The following is a 15,606-nucleotide window of genomic DNA, read 5'->3' as shown; positions in this document are numbered from 1 at the left end:
ATAAGTCTGATCCAGTTATCCAGTCTGGATGTTGTATTGTTGTTGAATATTTGAATGTACAGCAGAGGGGTTTTTCTCAAACCTCTCTTCGAGAACCACCATCCATTTATAGTGTTTTAGAGCTTCGCTGATAAGTTGACCAGTTAGGCTTGGCGATTAGTTGACCAGTTAGGCTTGGCGATTAGTTGACCAGTTAGCCTTGGCGATTAGTTGACCAGTTAGCCTTGGCGATTAGTTGACCAGTTAGCCTTGGCGATTAGTTGACCAGTTAGCCTTGGCGATTAGTTGACCAGTTAGCCTTGGCGATTAGTTGACCAGTTAGCCTTGGCGATTAGTTGACCAGTTAGCCTTGGCGATTAGTTGACCAGTTAGCCTTGGCGATTAGTTGACCAGTTAGCCTTGGCGATTAGTTGACCAGTTAGCCTTGGCGATTAGTTGACCAGTTAGCCTTGGCGATTAGTTGACCAGTTAGCCTTGGCGATTAGTTGACCAGTTAGCCTTGGCGATTAGTTGACCAGTTAGCCTTGGCGATTAGTTGACCAGTTAGCCTTGGCGATTAGTTGACCAGTTAGCCTTGGCGATTAGTTGACCAGTTAGCCTTGGCGATTAGTTGACCAGTTAGCCTTGGCGATTAGTTGACCAGTTAGCCTTGGCGATTAGTTGACCAGTTAGCCTTGGCGATTAGTTGACCAGTTAGGCCTGGCGATTAGTTGACCAGTTAGCCTTGGCGATTAGTTGACCAGTTAGTGCTGGAATAGATCAAATAAGTGAAAGAGACTGGCTAGTGATACTGGAGGAGCGATTTGGGAAATGATTGAATTCTGTTACATAGCACCCCACTGCAAACATGCTATATATATGGCTGGGGGAGATTCCGTGAGAGGTTTCAAGTATTGTATGGTATTCAGGGTCTTGTATGGTATTTAGGGTCTTGTATGGTACTCAGTCCTGTATAGTATTGTATGGTACTCAGTCCTGTATAGTATTGTATGGTACTCAGTCCTGTATGGTATTTAGGGTATTGTATGGTACTCAGTCCTGTATGGTATTTAAGGGTATTGTATGGTATACAGTCCTGTATAGTATGTAGGGTCTTGTATGGTACACAGTCCTGTATGGTATTTAGGGTATTGTATGGTATTCAGTCCTGTATAGTATTGTATGGTATTCAGTCCTGTATGTACTGTATGGTACACAGTCCTGTATTGTATGATATACAGTCCTGTATGGTATTTAGGGTCTTGTATGGTATACAGTCCTGTATAGTATTTAGAGTATTGTATGGTATACAGTCCTGTATAGTATTTAGGGTATTGTATGGTATACAGTCCTGTATAGTATTTAGGGTCTTGTATGGTATACAGTCCTGTATAGTATTTAGGGTATTGTATGGTATACAGTCCTGTATAGTATTTAGGGTATTGTATGGTATACAGTCCTGTATGTATATTAGGGTATTGTATGGTATGCAGTCCTGTATATTAGGGTCTTGTATGGTATTTAGGGTCTTATATGGTATACAGTCCTGTATGGTATTTAGGGTATTGTATGGTATTTAGGGTATTGTATGGTATACAGTCCTGTATAGTATTTAGGGTCTTGTATGGTATACAGTCCTGTATGTATATTAGGGTATTGTATGGTATACAGTCCTGTTTTATATGTGTCTGATGTCTGAATGAAGGCGATGACAGACAACCCCAGGAGGCCCACCATGCAGGAAATGGCCAGGAAGTATAGCAGCGACCCAGAGAAGCGTCTGAACAAGAGGCTGGGGATGAGCCTCCCCAACCTGGGAGAGGAGCGCCATCTCAACCTCCTCAGACAAACCTCCCTCAAGAAGATCATTATCCCTGACAGTGGTGAGTACACTCTTAGAGAATATGCTTCCAAAAGGGTTCTTCGGTTGTCCCCATAGTGTAACCCTTTTTGGTTCTAGGTAGAACACTTTTGGTTTCCATATATAACTCTCTGTTGAAAGGGTTCTACATGGAACAAAAAATGGTTTTTCAAGGGGTTCTCCTACCCTTTTAGGTTCTAGATAGGAACTTTTTTATAGGAAGGTTACAACATTCCAGCAATTTTCCCCAAATTCCCAGCTTTTCCAGAAATCCCAGTTGGAAGATTACTGGAATTAGGACGAAGTAAGTATGACATCATCCAACCAGGATTTCTGGAAAACCAGATTTTGCAACCCTAGCAGTGGGAGGACTACTGATTAACACATATACTGTGATGTTAGTAACATTACACGGTTACATGAACATTACTCCGTAACATTATGCACTGTCTAAAGGACTACTCTACATAACACTGTCATAACGGATGTCATAACAGATCATGTCTGTTGTCAGCTAATGAAAACTGACTTAACACTAAATAGTTTGTGTTATAACAGTGTAATGTGGCTCTTATGACGGATGGTTAAAGTAAAGTGTAGGTCATTAGGCCTTAACTTCTGTGAACAAGAAGATTCATCTTAAAGAGAATTTTGACAAATGTTCAACTTCATATTCATCCTCAACATATGTTAAAATGGCGTCTTTCTATGTTCGGTAGTAAAAAAGATAGAGGGAGATAAGTGTTTGCAATGACATCATCGTTGTGCATCATGTGATTTTAACCAATTATGAGGAGGCATTACCTACTAATTGTCTCCTAATTGTCTCCTAATTGGTTGATAATGTCATTGGAAACACATCTTCCTCACTTTTTTACAACAGAACATAGGAACACGCCATTTTCACATATGTTGATGTTGGGGTGGTGCTGGAGATGATTTATATAAAGTAGACCCTTTTTGTTTGCAGTGTCACTCTTTGTCTTTTTCTAAACAGCCTTCAAGATCCCGCCCAAGCCTGTGAAGATCTTCAAGCTGCCAGAATTTCCTCCTCCCATGGTGCACCACCATGTCCAGAACTACTATGGAGAGTTGATCATACTACTGGGGAAGGCCATCCTCTGTGTTCCTGAGAACTCCACACTCCTGGCCAGGTACTTAGTTTACAACATAGGGATTATTCATTTTATTAAGTCACACTTTAAACACACTACATCTATATAAAAAAAATGGCTTTATTGGGCATTTGTAAAGTCCTCATAAAGTGACCGGACCGCCAAGTTTATAAAGGCAATGCTCCTGCTGATAGCAAGGAGAGGCACCTGGCGGGCGAGACAGAGAGGGCGCGTGAGTGTGTGTCCAGTCAGTCACAATATGCACTACATACATGCTTCACAAATCATCTATAAGCAAAGTCCTACTACTCTCCATACAACCCTTTCTCTATTTCCAAGGTACTTCTACCTCCGCGGCTTCATGAACACGCTGTGTTCCAAGCGTCTTGACGCCCTCAGCGACTTCCAGAACCTCTACAAGACGGACATCGAGATCTTCCCCGCCGACCTGGTGAAGGCGCTAGTGGACTCGCTGCAGAAGGACGAGCGCTCCCAGGTGGACCGGCGGCCAGAGCTCATGCGGCTCATTTTCAAGGTGAAGACAGACAACGAGATGGTGCTGGTCCAAGCTGACGACCACGTGAAGAAGTTCCAGCTCCCTAAGACCCACATGCTGCAGGAGGACTTTGTGAAGTGCATCCAGGAGTCTGGGATTGTGAAAGACGTCGCCACCATCCATAGGCTGTTTGAGGCTCTCACTGTGGGTAAGTTGAGACTTACCATCCATAGGCTGTTTGAGGCTCTCACTGTGGGTAAGTTGAGACTTACCATCCATAGGCTGTTTGAGGCTCTCACTGTGGGTAAGTTGTGACTTACCATCCATAGGCTGTTTGAGGCTCTCACTGTGGGTAAGTTGTGACTTACCATCCATAGGCTGTTTGAGGCTCTCACTGTGGGTAAGTTGAGACTTACCATCCATAGGCTGTTTGAGGCTCTCACTGTGGGTAAGTTGAGACTTACCATCCATAGGCTGTTTGAGGCTCTCACTGTGGGTAAGTTGAGACTTACCATCCATAGGCTGTTTGAGGCTCTCACTGTGGGTAAGTTGAGACTTACCATCCATAGGCTGTTTGAGGCTCTCACTGTGGGTAAGTTGAGACTTACCATCCATAGGCTGTTTGAGGCTCTCACTGTGGGTAAGTTGAGACTTACCATCCATAGGCTGTTTGAGGCTCTCACTGTGGGTAAGTGAGTTAGAGGTCAGGCCTCTCGTTGACAGGACATGGAAATACATGAGCAGTACAGTATGGTTGTACTATAACAATAAGATCACCCATGATAGTAAACGAGTGATTGATCTGTCAATAAAGTTTGAAATACAGTACCACTCTGCCTAGGAACACGGTGTGTATCATCTGATTATCCTTACTTTATTAATAGCATCTTGTAAGAGTGACTTTGGATTCAGGGTTTGACTTCAGCCATGAGGAGTCCCTCCAAATCAGGATTTTACTTTGACTCCTCATTGGATGGTAAGCAAGACTGTCCAGTTTGTCTGCAGCATCCCATCGTATGACTGGTCAGCGGGACTCATGTGGCATCTCTTTTTATTTTTCTCTCCATCTTCATCTCTGCTTGGGTTTAACGTTCATTCCATGACATCATACATGAGATGGATGGCTGTTGTTTCATGGGGCGTCTTCAGCTATGGGAGATGTATAAATGTGCTCTTTGCTTTGACAAAACACAGTGTTCCTGTTTACAATGGATGCTGTTTGAATTAGCTTGTTTCTATTGGCTTGTATGACATACATGAAAGTAAAATGATGGAATGCATTTGCATGGTTTTAATGTGCGTTTGATGAGCATGTTCTCTACAGGCTGCTGAGACTTGTCATGCCTTGTTTACATTCACACCACTACTCTTACAACGAATGACTCCTTGAAGACTGAAGCTTTCTTCTAAGACAAGACCTCTGTTTCCAGGGCAACAGAAGCAGATTGATCCAGAGGTGTTCCGTGTGTTCTACACCTTCTGTTTCCAGAGCAACAGAAGCAGATTGACCCAGAGGTGTTCTGTGTGTTCTACACCTTCTGTTTCCAAGGCAACAGAAGCAGATTGACCCAGAGGTGTTCCGTGTGTTCTACACCTTCTGTTTCCAAGGCAACAGAAGCAGATTGACCCAGAGGTGTTTTGTGTGTTCTACACCTTCTGTTTCCAAGGCAACAGAAGCAGATTGACCCAGAGGTGTTCCGTGTGTTCTACACCTTCTGTTTCCAAGGCAACAGAAGCAGATTGACCCAGAGGTGTTCCGTGTGTTCTACACCTTCTGTTTCCAAGGCAACAGAAGCAGATTGACCCAGAGGTGTTCCGTGTGTTCTACACCTTCTGTTTCCAAGGCAACAGAAGCAGATTGACCCAGAGGTGTTCCGTGTGTTCTACACCTTCTGTTTCCAAGGCAACAGAAGCAGATTGACCCAGAGGTGTTCCGTGTGTTCTACACCTTCTGTTTCCAAGGCAACAGAAGCAGATTGACCCAGAGGTGTTCCGTGTGTTCTACACCTTCCGTTTCCAGGGCAACAGAAGCAGATTGACCCAGAGGTGTTCCGTGTGTTCTACACCTTCTGGAAGGAGACGGAGGTGGAGGCCCAGGACGTTCACCTGCCAGCTGAGGTCATAGAGCACCTTGACAACAACGAGTGTGTCTACAAGCTGTCCTGCTCCATCAAAACCAACCAGGGAGTGGGTAAGATCGCCATGACACAGAAGAGGCTCTTCCTGCTCACTGACGGGAGGCCTGGGTTTATCGAGATCACCAAGTTCAGAGACATAAAGGTGGGGTTACTTTATGTTTAGGCAGTAGTAGTAGTACTGTTCAGGGATGAGTTTTCTAAAAACTTTGTAGTCCTAAAATAATCTTTGACAAGTATAGGCAATGGATGAAAGATGATCTTAGTGCTATGAAGCTTTTGGAAACTCACTCAGTAATGAATAATACTGAAGGGTACATTGGTATGACTACAGTGTATTGCCATCAATGTTTGGCTTTGTTCAAATGAAAATCTGCCATGATGACGATGACACGTCTGATATTCCTCTCCTCACATTTCAGTTGAATGCATTCAGTTGTCCAACTGACTAGGTATCCCCCTTTCCCTCTCGTCTCTGTCAGGAGGTGAAAATCTCCTTTGCTCCTTTCCTGCTGTTGAAGATCCCGTCTCTGAAGATCAAGTGCAGTCTGAGGAAGGAGGTGTTTGAGGCCAACCTGAAGTCTGCGTGTGACCTGTGGAATCTCATGGTCAGAGAGATGTGGGCTGGGAGGACGATGGCAGACGACCACAAGGTAGGATATACGCTGGATCTCAGACTGGTGCTGCGTTCAGTAGGGTATAATGTAACCAAGTTGAATTCATTCAACTAACCCCTTCAGCTTGAAATGCCCCAACCTGCACCATGGAATTGCTAGCTTTTCGGTGGCGCAGCAAAGATGTTAAGCAGTGCAGTGACTTCTGTTAAACACTTTGTGGAACGTGTGGGTAGAAATATTAGCATAGTCCATTTCACCCTCCTGAATGTGTTATGTCGTTATTCATAGTCTTGAAAAACATGTCACATTATTTTATTACCGTATTATGAAAAAAGTATAAGATCGGTTGGCACCTAAAGGGATATTACAGTACAGGCTTGTCCCACCCCTCTGGCCTGATGGTTTCCTCCAGGCTTCCTAAAGGGATATTACAGTACAGGCTTGTCCCACCCCTCTGGCCTGATGGTTTCCTCCAGGCTTCCTAAAGGGATATTACAGTACAGGCTTGTCCCACCCCTCTGGCCTGATGGTTTCCTCCAGGCTTCCTAAAGGGATTTTACAGTACAGGCTTGTCCCACCCCTCTGGCCTGATGGTTTCCTCCAGGCTTCCTAAAGGGATATTACAGTACAGGCTTGTCCCACCCCTCTGACCTGATGGTTTCCTCCAGGCTTCCTAAAGGGATATTACAGTACAGGCTTGTCCCACCCCTCTGGCCTGATGGTTTCCTCCAGGCTTCCTAAAGGGATATTACAGTACAGGCTTGTCCCACCCCTCTGGCCTGATGGTTTCCCCCAGGCTTCCTAAGGGGATATTACAGTACAGGCTTGTCCCACCCCTCTGGCCTGATGGTTTCCTCCAGGCTTCCTAAAGGGATATTACAGTACATGCTTGTCCCACCCCTCTGGCCTGATGGTTTCCTCCAGGCTTCCTAAAGGGATATTAATCTTACAGTACAGGCTTGTCCCACCCCTCTGGCCTGATGGTTTCCTCCAGGCTTCCTAAAGGGATATTAATATTACAGTACAGGCTTGTCCCACCCCTCTGACCTGATGGTTTCCTCCAGGCTTCCTAAAGGGATATTAATATTACAGTACAGGCTTGTCCCACCCCTCTGGCCTGATGGTTTCCTCCAGGCTTCCTAAAGGGATATTAATATTACAGTACAGGCTTGTCCCACCCCTCTGACCTGATGGTTTCCTCCAGGCTTCCTAAAGGGATATTAATATTACAGTACAGGCTTGTCCCACCCCTCTGGCCTGATGGTTTCCTCCAGGCTTCCTAAAGGGATATTAATATTACAGTACAGGCTTGTCCCACCCCTCTGGCCTGATGGTTTCCTCCAGGCTTCCTAAAGGGATATTAATATTACAGTACAGGATTGTCCCACCCCTCTAACCTGATGGTTTCCTCCAGGCTTCCTAAATGGATATTAATATTACAGTACAGGCTTGTCCCACCCCTCTGACCTGATGGTTTCCTCCAGGCTTCCTAAAGAGATATTAATACATTTTTTAATTTATTTAACCTTTATTTTTATTTCACCTTTATTTAACCAGGTAGGCTAGTTGAGGACAAGTTCTCATTTGCAACTGTGACCTGGCCAAGATAAAGTGTGACACAGACCACAACACAGAGTTACACATGGAGTAAACAATAAACAAGCCAATAACACAATAAACAAGTCAATGACACAGTCATTTAACTAGGCAAGTCAGTTAAGAACGAATTCTTATTTACAATGACGGCCAACCGGGGAACAGTGGGTTAACTGCCTTGTTCAAGGGCAGAATGACAGAGTTTTACCTTGTAAGCTCGGGGATTCGATTCAGCAACCTTTCGGTTACTGGCTCAATGCTCTAACCACTAGGCTACCTGCTGCCCCATGTTGCAGTACAGGCTTGTTCCACCCCTCTGCTCTGCTGGAAAACATTATGTTTTTTCCTAATGTGATCTCCCAAACTTAATGTGATCTCCCAAACTTAATGTTATCTCTCAAACGTAATGTTATCTCCCACACTGTTTAATTGGCTGTACTCATTGTACATTGTAATGTGTAGTAGGTTGTGTGTATATATACTTGTAAGACTATGTCTCTCTTATAGGATCCTCAATACAGGCAGTGTGTGTATAAGCTGTCATGTTCCCTTTAAGGATCCTCAGTACAGGCAGTGTGTGTATAAGCTGTCATGTTCCCTTTAAGGATCCTCAGTACATGCAGCAGGCTTTGACTAACGTCTTGCTCATGGATGCTGTGGTTGGGTGCCTTCAGAGCCAGAAGGCCGTATTTGCCGCTTCCAAACTGGCATACTTTGACAGAGTGAAGCGTGAAGGTATGCATTATGGTCCAGATACACTGTCGATTTTGTTTTTTTGCATATAAATCATCTGTAAGCTTTACCATTTGTGAGTTTAATGGTGGGGTTCCGGACACAGATCTAGCCTGGTCCTGGACTAAAACACAAACTCAATGGAGAACCATTGAACATGTATTTAGTCCAGGAGTTTCCAGGACTAAGGATCAAGTATACGACTAAATCAACAACATCGGATGTCCCTCTGAAGAACAATAGTGTGTGATATTCCTTGTGATTTTCTGTAATCAGGATAGTGATTCATATTCTGATATGTCATTTTCTGCTTTCTGTTTCGTTGTCTGTAAGCAGTTTCTATGATGGTTCCAAAGACAACATCGGAGACGTTGAAACACAAGATCAATCCATCACTAGACCTCCCAGCTCCACAGACTGTACACGTCTTACTCTACACACCAGGTGAGCGGATACAGACTGTACACGTCTTACTCTACACACCAGGTGAGGGGATACAGACTGTCCACGTCTTACTCTACACACCAGGTGAGGGGATACAGACTGTCCACGTCTTACTCTACACACCAGGTGAGGGGATACAGACTGTACACGTCTTACTCTACACACCAGGTGAGGGGATACAGACTGTACACGTCTTACTCTACACACCAGGTGAGGGGATACAGACTGTACACGTCTTACTCTACACACCAGGTGAGGGGATACAGACTGTACACGTCTTACTCTACACACCAGGTGAGGGGATACAGACTGTACACGTCTTACTCTACACACCAGGTGAGGGGATACAGACTGTACACGTCTTACTCTACACACCAGGTGAGGGGATACAGACTGTACACGTCTTACTCTACACACCAGGTGAGGGGATACAGACTGTACACGTCTTACTCTACACACCAGGTGAGGGGATACAGACTGTACACGTCTTACTCTACACACCAGGTGAGGGGATACAGACTGTCCACGTCTTACTCTACACACCAGGTGAGGGGATACAGACTGTACACGTCTTACTCTACACACCAGGTGAGGGGATACAGACTGTACACGTCTTACTCTACACACCAGGTGAGGGGATACAGACAGCTGAGTTTCTATTACTCTACACACCAGGTGAGGGGAAACAGACAGCTGAGTTTCTATTACTCTACACACCAGGTGAGGGAGTACAGACAGCTGAGTTTATATTACTCTACACACCAGGTGAGGGGAAACAGACACCTGAGTTTCTATCATAGTTTCAGTCTCTTATCTTCACTCTGATGTATCTGCCTGTAAGATAGAAGCTGTTTACATGCCAGTTAAGTGCATGTCCTAACATGTCCTGTAAGGTGCATGTCCTAACATGTCCTGTAAGGTGCATGTTCTAACATGTCCTGCAAGGTGCATGTCCTAACATGTCCTGCAAGGTGCATGTCCTTACAGAGGAGCTTTGAAGCCGTAATAGTTGGCTGCAAATACACAATAGTGGAAAGCACCCAGACAGGCCTAATTGTTTGTCTACTCTCAGCTGTTTATGTAGATGAGTACATGTGCCATGTATTGTCAAAGTTTGTGTCAAAGTTTGTGTCATTTCTTCACACTTGTCAGGTGTGGTAACTTATGAACTTGTTGTACTGTACAGTGTGAGTCAAAACTTAATATATCACTGACCGGCTCAACATTTTAATATATATATTTTTTTTTTACATTGGTTAAACGTAGAGGCTCAGAGCTACAAAATGGTATATCATACACTGCATTTTTGAGGGACAATGGGAAAGTAATTCTGCTTTGAAAGTTGATAAACTTGTCAACTCACTTTTGAGAAAAAGGACATTGAATGTTTTGGTACCTACTGGAGAACACTCCTTTGTCTACACCCATTCAGCATTATTTACACATTCTTAAGCCTTAGCCCCACCCATCTCTTTAAGGATTCACATGTGAGGTCATGTGATCAACACTGAGTACTGTAGTAAAGATTAATACTAACAGTGGTAGTAACCAACAATATGGAAACATTCCAGGTAAACAGAAAGTGTCCAGATAAAAATACTTAATAGATATTAGATGACTCTTACCCAGACACACTTGTCTAAATTGATGGGTCATGTGAAAGAAACACTATAACCCCCAGCCACATCATGTTGTGTAAAAAGTATTAGTGTCATACTTGAGTAAATGTAAAGATACCTTAATACAAAATGACAGAAGTAAAAGTCACCCAGTAAAATACTACTTTAGAAAAAGTCTAGAAGTATTTGGTTTTAAAAATACTTAAGTATCAAAAGTAAAAGTATAAATCATTTCAAATTCCTTATAGTAAACAAGACGGGCTAATTTTAATTGTTTTATTTTTATTGAAGGATAGCCAGGGGCACACTCCAACACTCCAAGACATAATTTACAAATGAAGCATTTGTGTTTAGTGAGTCCACCAGATCAGAGGCAGTAGGGATGACCAGGGATGTTCTCTTGATAAGTGCTTGAATTGGACCATTTTCCTGTCAAAATGTAACGAGTACTTTTGGGTGTCCAGGGAAAAATGTATGGAGTAAAAAGTACATTATTTTCTTTCTGTAGTGAAGTAAAAGTTGCCAAAAAAATAATAGTATGATCTCAAAGGCACTGAAAAACCCAACATATTCTATGTTGTAATGCAGAGCTACAGTATATACTGTATACATATAATCTATATGCCTGTGGGAGTATCCATTGACTGGCTGACCCATGGATTGTACATTTAAGTTTTAGTGTATTTGATATTGATGTAGACATTCGCAGCTAAAAGCTGAATTGCTGTGACTGACTACAGTCTCTCTCTCTCTCTCTCTCTCTCTCTCTCTCTGTTTATCCAGGCCAGTTGAGTTACTCGGAGGCAGACGGAGATGGGAACCCCAAGCTGTGGTGTGCCCTCAGTGGTGGGAGGGTGGTTGTGTTTGATGCAGCCAGCTGGTCCATGCAGCAGAACTGTGTTCAAGTGGGATCCTCCCAACTGGTATGATGTCTGCAAGCAGACACATACCATTTCCCCTGCGCTCTCCCTGGACTATCGCTTGAGCCTTCCTACTAGGCTCTGTTCCAATATCCACATTAGTGTAGCAGAACACTTAGAGAGAAGCATTGGATTTGGCCATGCATTCTAAGGGTTATATGCTAGTGTGGATATTGGAACATGTCCTTTGTTTCCGTGAAATTGCTTACAGATATCCTTTGAAAATAAATTGTTATATTGAATTAAGTACACAGTGCTCTCTTTCTCTCCCTCTCTAGCTCTCTGTTTCACTTGTTCTCCCTCTCATCTCTCTCTTTCTCTACCTCTCCAGCTCTCTTTCACTCGTTCTTTCTCTCTCTCTCCCCCCTCTAGTTCTGTTTCACTTGTTCTCTCTCTCCATCTCTCTCTTTCTCTACCTCTCTCTCTCCCCCCTCTAGTTCTGTTTCACTTGTTTTCTCTCTCTCCTCTCTTTCACTCTCTCTCACTCCTGTCTCTCTCTCTCTCTCTCTCTTCTGTTGATAGTGTTTCCTCCTTTCTGTGGTCTCATGAGGCATTCACATGACAGTGGATTAAACATGGATATGTATGTGTCCAAAATAGCACCCTATTCCCTATATAGTGCACTTCTTTTGACGAGAGTCCTATGGGCCTTGGTCGAAAGTAGTGCACTATATAGGGAATAGGTGCCATTCGGGACGCAATTTATGTGCTGAATACGTGGCTTTATTATGTGCACAGAACTGCATGCTGGGATTGGACCAGGATCAAGTATGGATTGGCTCTCAGGATTCCATCATTTACATAATTGACACTCGCAGCATGTCCTGCAATAAGCAGCTGACAGAGCACAGGCATGAGGTTATGGACTTTGCCCTGGAGGAGAGTGACAAGATGAGGTAAAATGTTACACATATAGTTCCGTATGTCTGTGTCCCACAGGGCACCCTATTCCCTATATACTGTAGGGCACTCTTTCATGCTACAGTCACTTCACCCTCACAAAGTGTTAACCCATGTGTGATGCTCAGGATTCTATGTTGAAGGAAGGATAATGTGTTAGAACTGCCTGTTCAAGTGACCAATGCACCTATTGCAGAAAGCAGTTCTAACTGTCCTCGCTCCAGTATCATTTTGCAAGGCTTAGAACATGGAATGTTCAGTGTTCTGATGTCTATTTTCAACCAGCAGATGGCAGCAGTGTACTTAAACTACACTTTACTTTGCCCTCTGAATCATCAGTAGTTAGACCACAATCAGGCTTCTACATGGGGCTTGTTTTAATCCAACGCTCCCTCTCCTCCCTCCCAGCCAGACATACTCCTGTAGTGCCGATGGAACAGTCATTCTGTGGGACCTCTCAACGCTAAAAGTGAAAAAGCAGTTTCAACTGGCCTGTGATTGGCTTATGTCCATTCAGCTCTTCAATGGAACACTGTGGTGCTGTAAGTCAACTCACTCAGTCATAGTTGTACTCTAACTCTATATCATTATTAGATTCTTTATATACTCCTATGTATTGTATACCCTGCCAATGATCAATTAACAAAGTGTGTCAACTGACCACAAGATAACATGCTAACAACAGCAAGCATCTGGACAGAAACTGTTGTTTGTTTTGTTCCCATCTGTTGTAATGTTGACTAGGTGCCAGAGACGGCATCGTTGAGCTGAGGAAGGACGGAACCCCACATCGTAAGATGACACTTCCTGAGGATCTACGGAGCATGCCCACTGAGTTCAGCAGCCTCATCCTCTTCGTAGAGGTAGTAGGCCCATGTTCCCTTCACCTTGGAGATGTCACTGAACCAAGATCTTTATCTCATGCTAGGCCTTCACCTTGGAGATTTCACTGAACCAAGATCTTTATCTCATGCTAGGCCTTCACCTTGGAGATTTCACTGAACCAAGATCTTTATCTCATGCTAGGCCTTCACCTTGGAGATTTCACTGAACCAAGATCTTTATCTCATGCTAGGCCTTCACCATGGTCTCCAAGTGGCCTCAATAATCAAGCCAGACACTATGTATTTTTGCAGCCTTCCAACAGTCAGTTTGCTTGTCATTGGTTGATGGCTAAACCAGTCCACTGTGTGTTTCTTTCAGAGGGGGCAGTTGTGGACGAGCTGTTCTGATTCTGACGAGCTCTGTCTCTGGCACTGTAAAGACCTGACCAAGCCTTTCCTGAGGGTGCAGCTGCAGAACTGTACAGGGGTCAACTGTATGATCAAGGTTAAGAATCAGGTGAGAAAATGATGGTCTCAGTTGGATGTTCCCACCTGCTGTTCTTTGCATGTTTTGCTGGTAACACTTTATTGGAAGGGTACCAACATAATAACCTCTTTAACACTTTACTATTAACACATACAAAACACATTCATAAGATTCTGTCAACAACACTCTTTCTCAGCTGTTGACATTTCTACAAAAGCTTGTAAAGTAGCAGTTAAAATAGTACAGTACTTAGAAATGATACCATACATTCCACCCTCCCATCATTGTGTTATCTTCTTTCTCATAGTAACGATCAGAGTGTCCAGAGCGAACGCTGATTTCTATTTCGATAGTAAATGTCACAGTACAACTGCAAATCCTCAACAAGCTTCTCTTCATTGTTTGTCTCCTCCCCCTCCCTCGTCCAGATCTGGGTTGGCTGCAGCGGGCCGAGCCCTGACCAATGCAGGGTGAGTGGGAAGATCTACATAGTGGACACAGAGAGCCACAGTGTAGAGAAAGAGCTGATGGCCCACACAGACAGTGTCCAGGCACTGTGCTCTGCAGAGGGCCGCTATGTACTCAGCGGCTCCGCCTGCCAGGATGGCAAAATCGCCATTTGGAAGGTTGAGTAGAGGACGAGTAGCCTGGTCCAGTATCTGTTTGTGTGGTTTTGCCAACTCTTAAGTGAATCAAATGTTTGGCACAACAATGACCGGAGTTTCCTAAACAGCAGAAATAGATGTGGGACCAGGTTCGAGGAAGAGCCCTACAGACCCTGAGGAGTCCTACAGGTCTGAAGAGGCTATAAACGCCTCAAACTCAACTCTGGACCTGGAAGCCAGTTCCACTGCTTTGTTTCATTGTTCCCCTTTAATCAGGGACTGATTTAGACCAGGGACACCAGGTGGTTATAATGAATTAGCAGGTAGAACAGAAAAGCAGCAGCTCCACCACGCTGCTCCACCTTGTGGTCTGCCCCCCAACCCCACCACTCCACCTTGTGGTCTGCCCCCCAACCCCACCACTCCACCTTGTGGTCTGCCCCCCAACCCCACCACGCTGCTCCACCTTGTGGTCTACCTCCCAACCCCACCACGCTGCTCCACCTTGTGGTCTGCCTCCCAACCCCACCACTCCACCTTGTGGTCTGCCCCCCAACCCCACCACGCTGCTCCACCTTGTGGTCTACCTCCCAACCCCACCACGCTGCTCCACCTTGTGGTCTGCCCCCCAACCCCACCACGCTGCTCCACCTTGTGGTCTGCCCCCCAACCCCACCACGCTGCTCCACCTTGTGGTCTGCCCCCCCCCACCCCCACCATGCTGCTCCACCTTGTGTTCTGCCTCCCAACCCCACCACGCTGCTCCACCTTGTGGTCTGCCCCCCAACCCCACCACGCTGCTCCACCTTGTGGTCTGCCCCCCAACCCCACCACGCTGCTCCACCTTGTGGTCTGTCTCCCAACCCCACCAAGCTGCTCCACCTTGTGGTCTGCCCCCCAACCCCACCACGCTGCTCCACCACGCTGCTCCACCTTGTGGTCTGCCCCCCAACCCCACCACGCTGCTCCACCTTGTGGTCTGCCTCCCAACCCCACCACGCTGCTCCACCTTGTGGTCTGCCCCCCAACCCCACCACGCTGCTTCACCTTGTGGTCTGCCTCCCAACCCCACCACGCTGCTCCACCTTGTGGTCTGCCTCCCAACCCCACTATGCTGCTCCACCTTGTGGTCTGCCTCCCAACCCCACCACGCTGCTCCACCTTGTGGTCTGCCTCCCAACCCCACTATGCTGCTCCACCTTGTGGTCTGCCTCCCAACCCCACCACGCTGCTCCACCTTGTGGTCTGCCCCCCAACCCCACCACGCTGCTCCACC

At 45.3% G+C, this 15,606-nt stretch overlaps 2 protein-coding genes across 11 annotated transcripts in view; one reads left to right on the top strand and one right to left on the bottom strand.

The window, feature by feature from the left end:
* LOC129837645 (focal adhesion kinase 1-like) overlaps positions 1 to 15,606 on the bottom strand; it is a 204,368-nt gene that overhangs the window by 70,020 nt on the left and 118,742 nt on the right. The window lies entirely within an intron of this gene.
* LOC129837646 (DENN domain-containing protein 3-like) lies at positions 147 to 15,020 on the top strand. Its single transcript, XM_055903971.1, has 13 exons — positions 147 to 1,862; positions 2,838 to 2,994; positions 3,295 to 3,659; positions 5,472 to 5,731; positions 6,069 to 6,239; positions 8,405 to 8,534; positions 8,868 to 8,975; positions 11,378 to 11,517; positions 12,253 to 12,410; positions 12,823 to 12,956; positions 13,159 to 13,277; positions 13,618 to 13,755; positions 14,154 to 15,020. The coding sequence occupies exons 1-13, from the start codon at positions 1,679 to 1,681 to the stop codon at positions 14,358 to 14,360; spliced, it is 2,271 nt and encodes a 756-aa protein (XP_055759946.1). The 5' UTR covers positions 147 to 1,678; the 3' UTR covers positions 14,361 to 15,020.

Source organism: Salvelinus fontinalis, chromosome 38, assembly GCF_029448725.1.
Source record: "Salvelinus fontinalis isolate EN_2023a chromosome 38, ASM2944872v1, whole genome shotgun sequence".
In the NCBI taxonomy this organism is placed as follows: domain Eukaryota; kingdom Metazoa; phylum Chordata; class Actinopteri; order Salmoniformes; family Salmonidae; genus Salvelinus; species Salvelinus fontinalis.
Note: the sequence above shows the minus strand (reverse complement) of the source record. Positions and strands in the feature narration are given on the sequence as shown.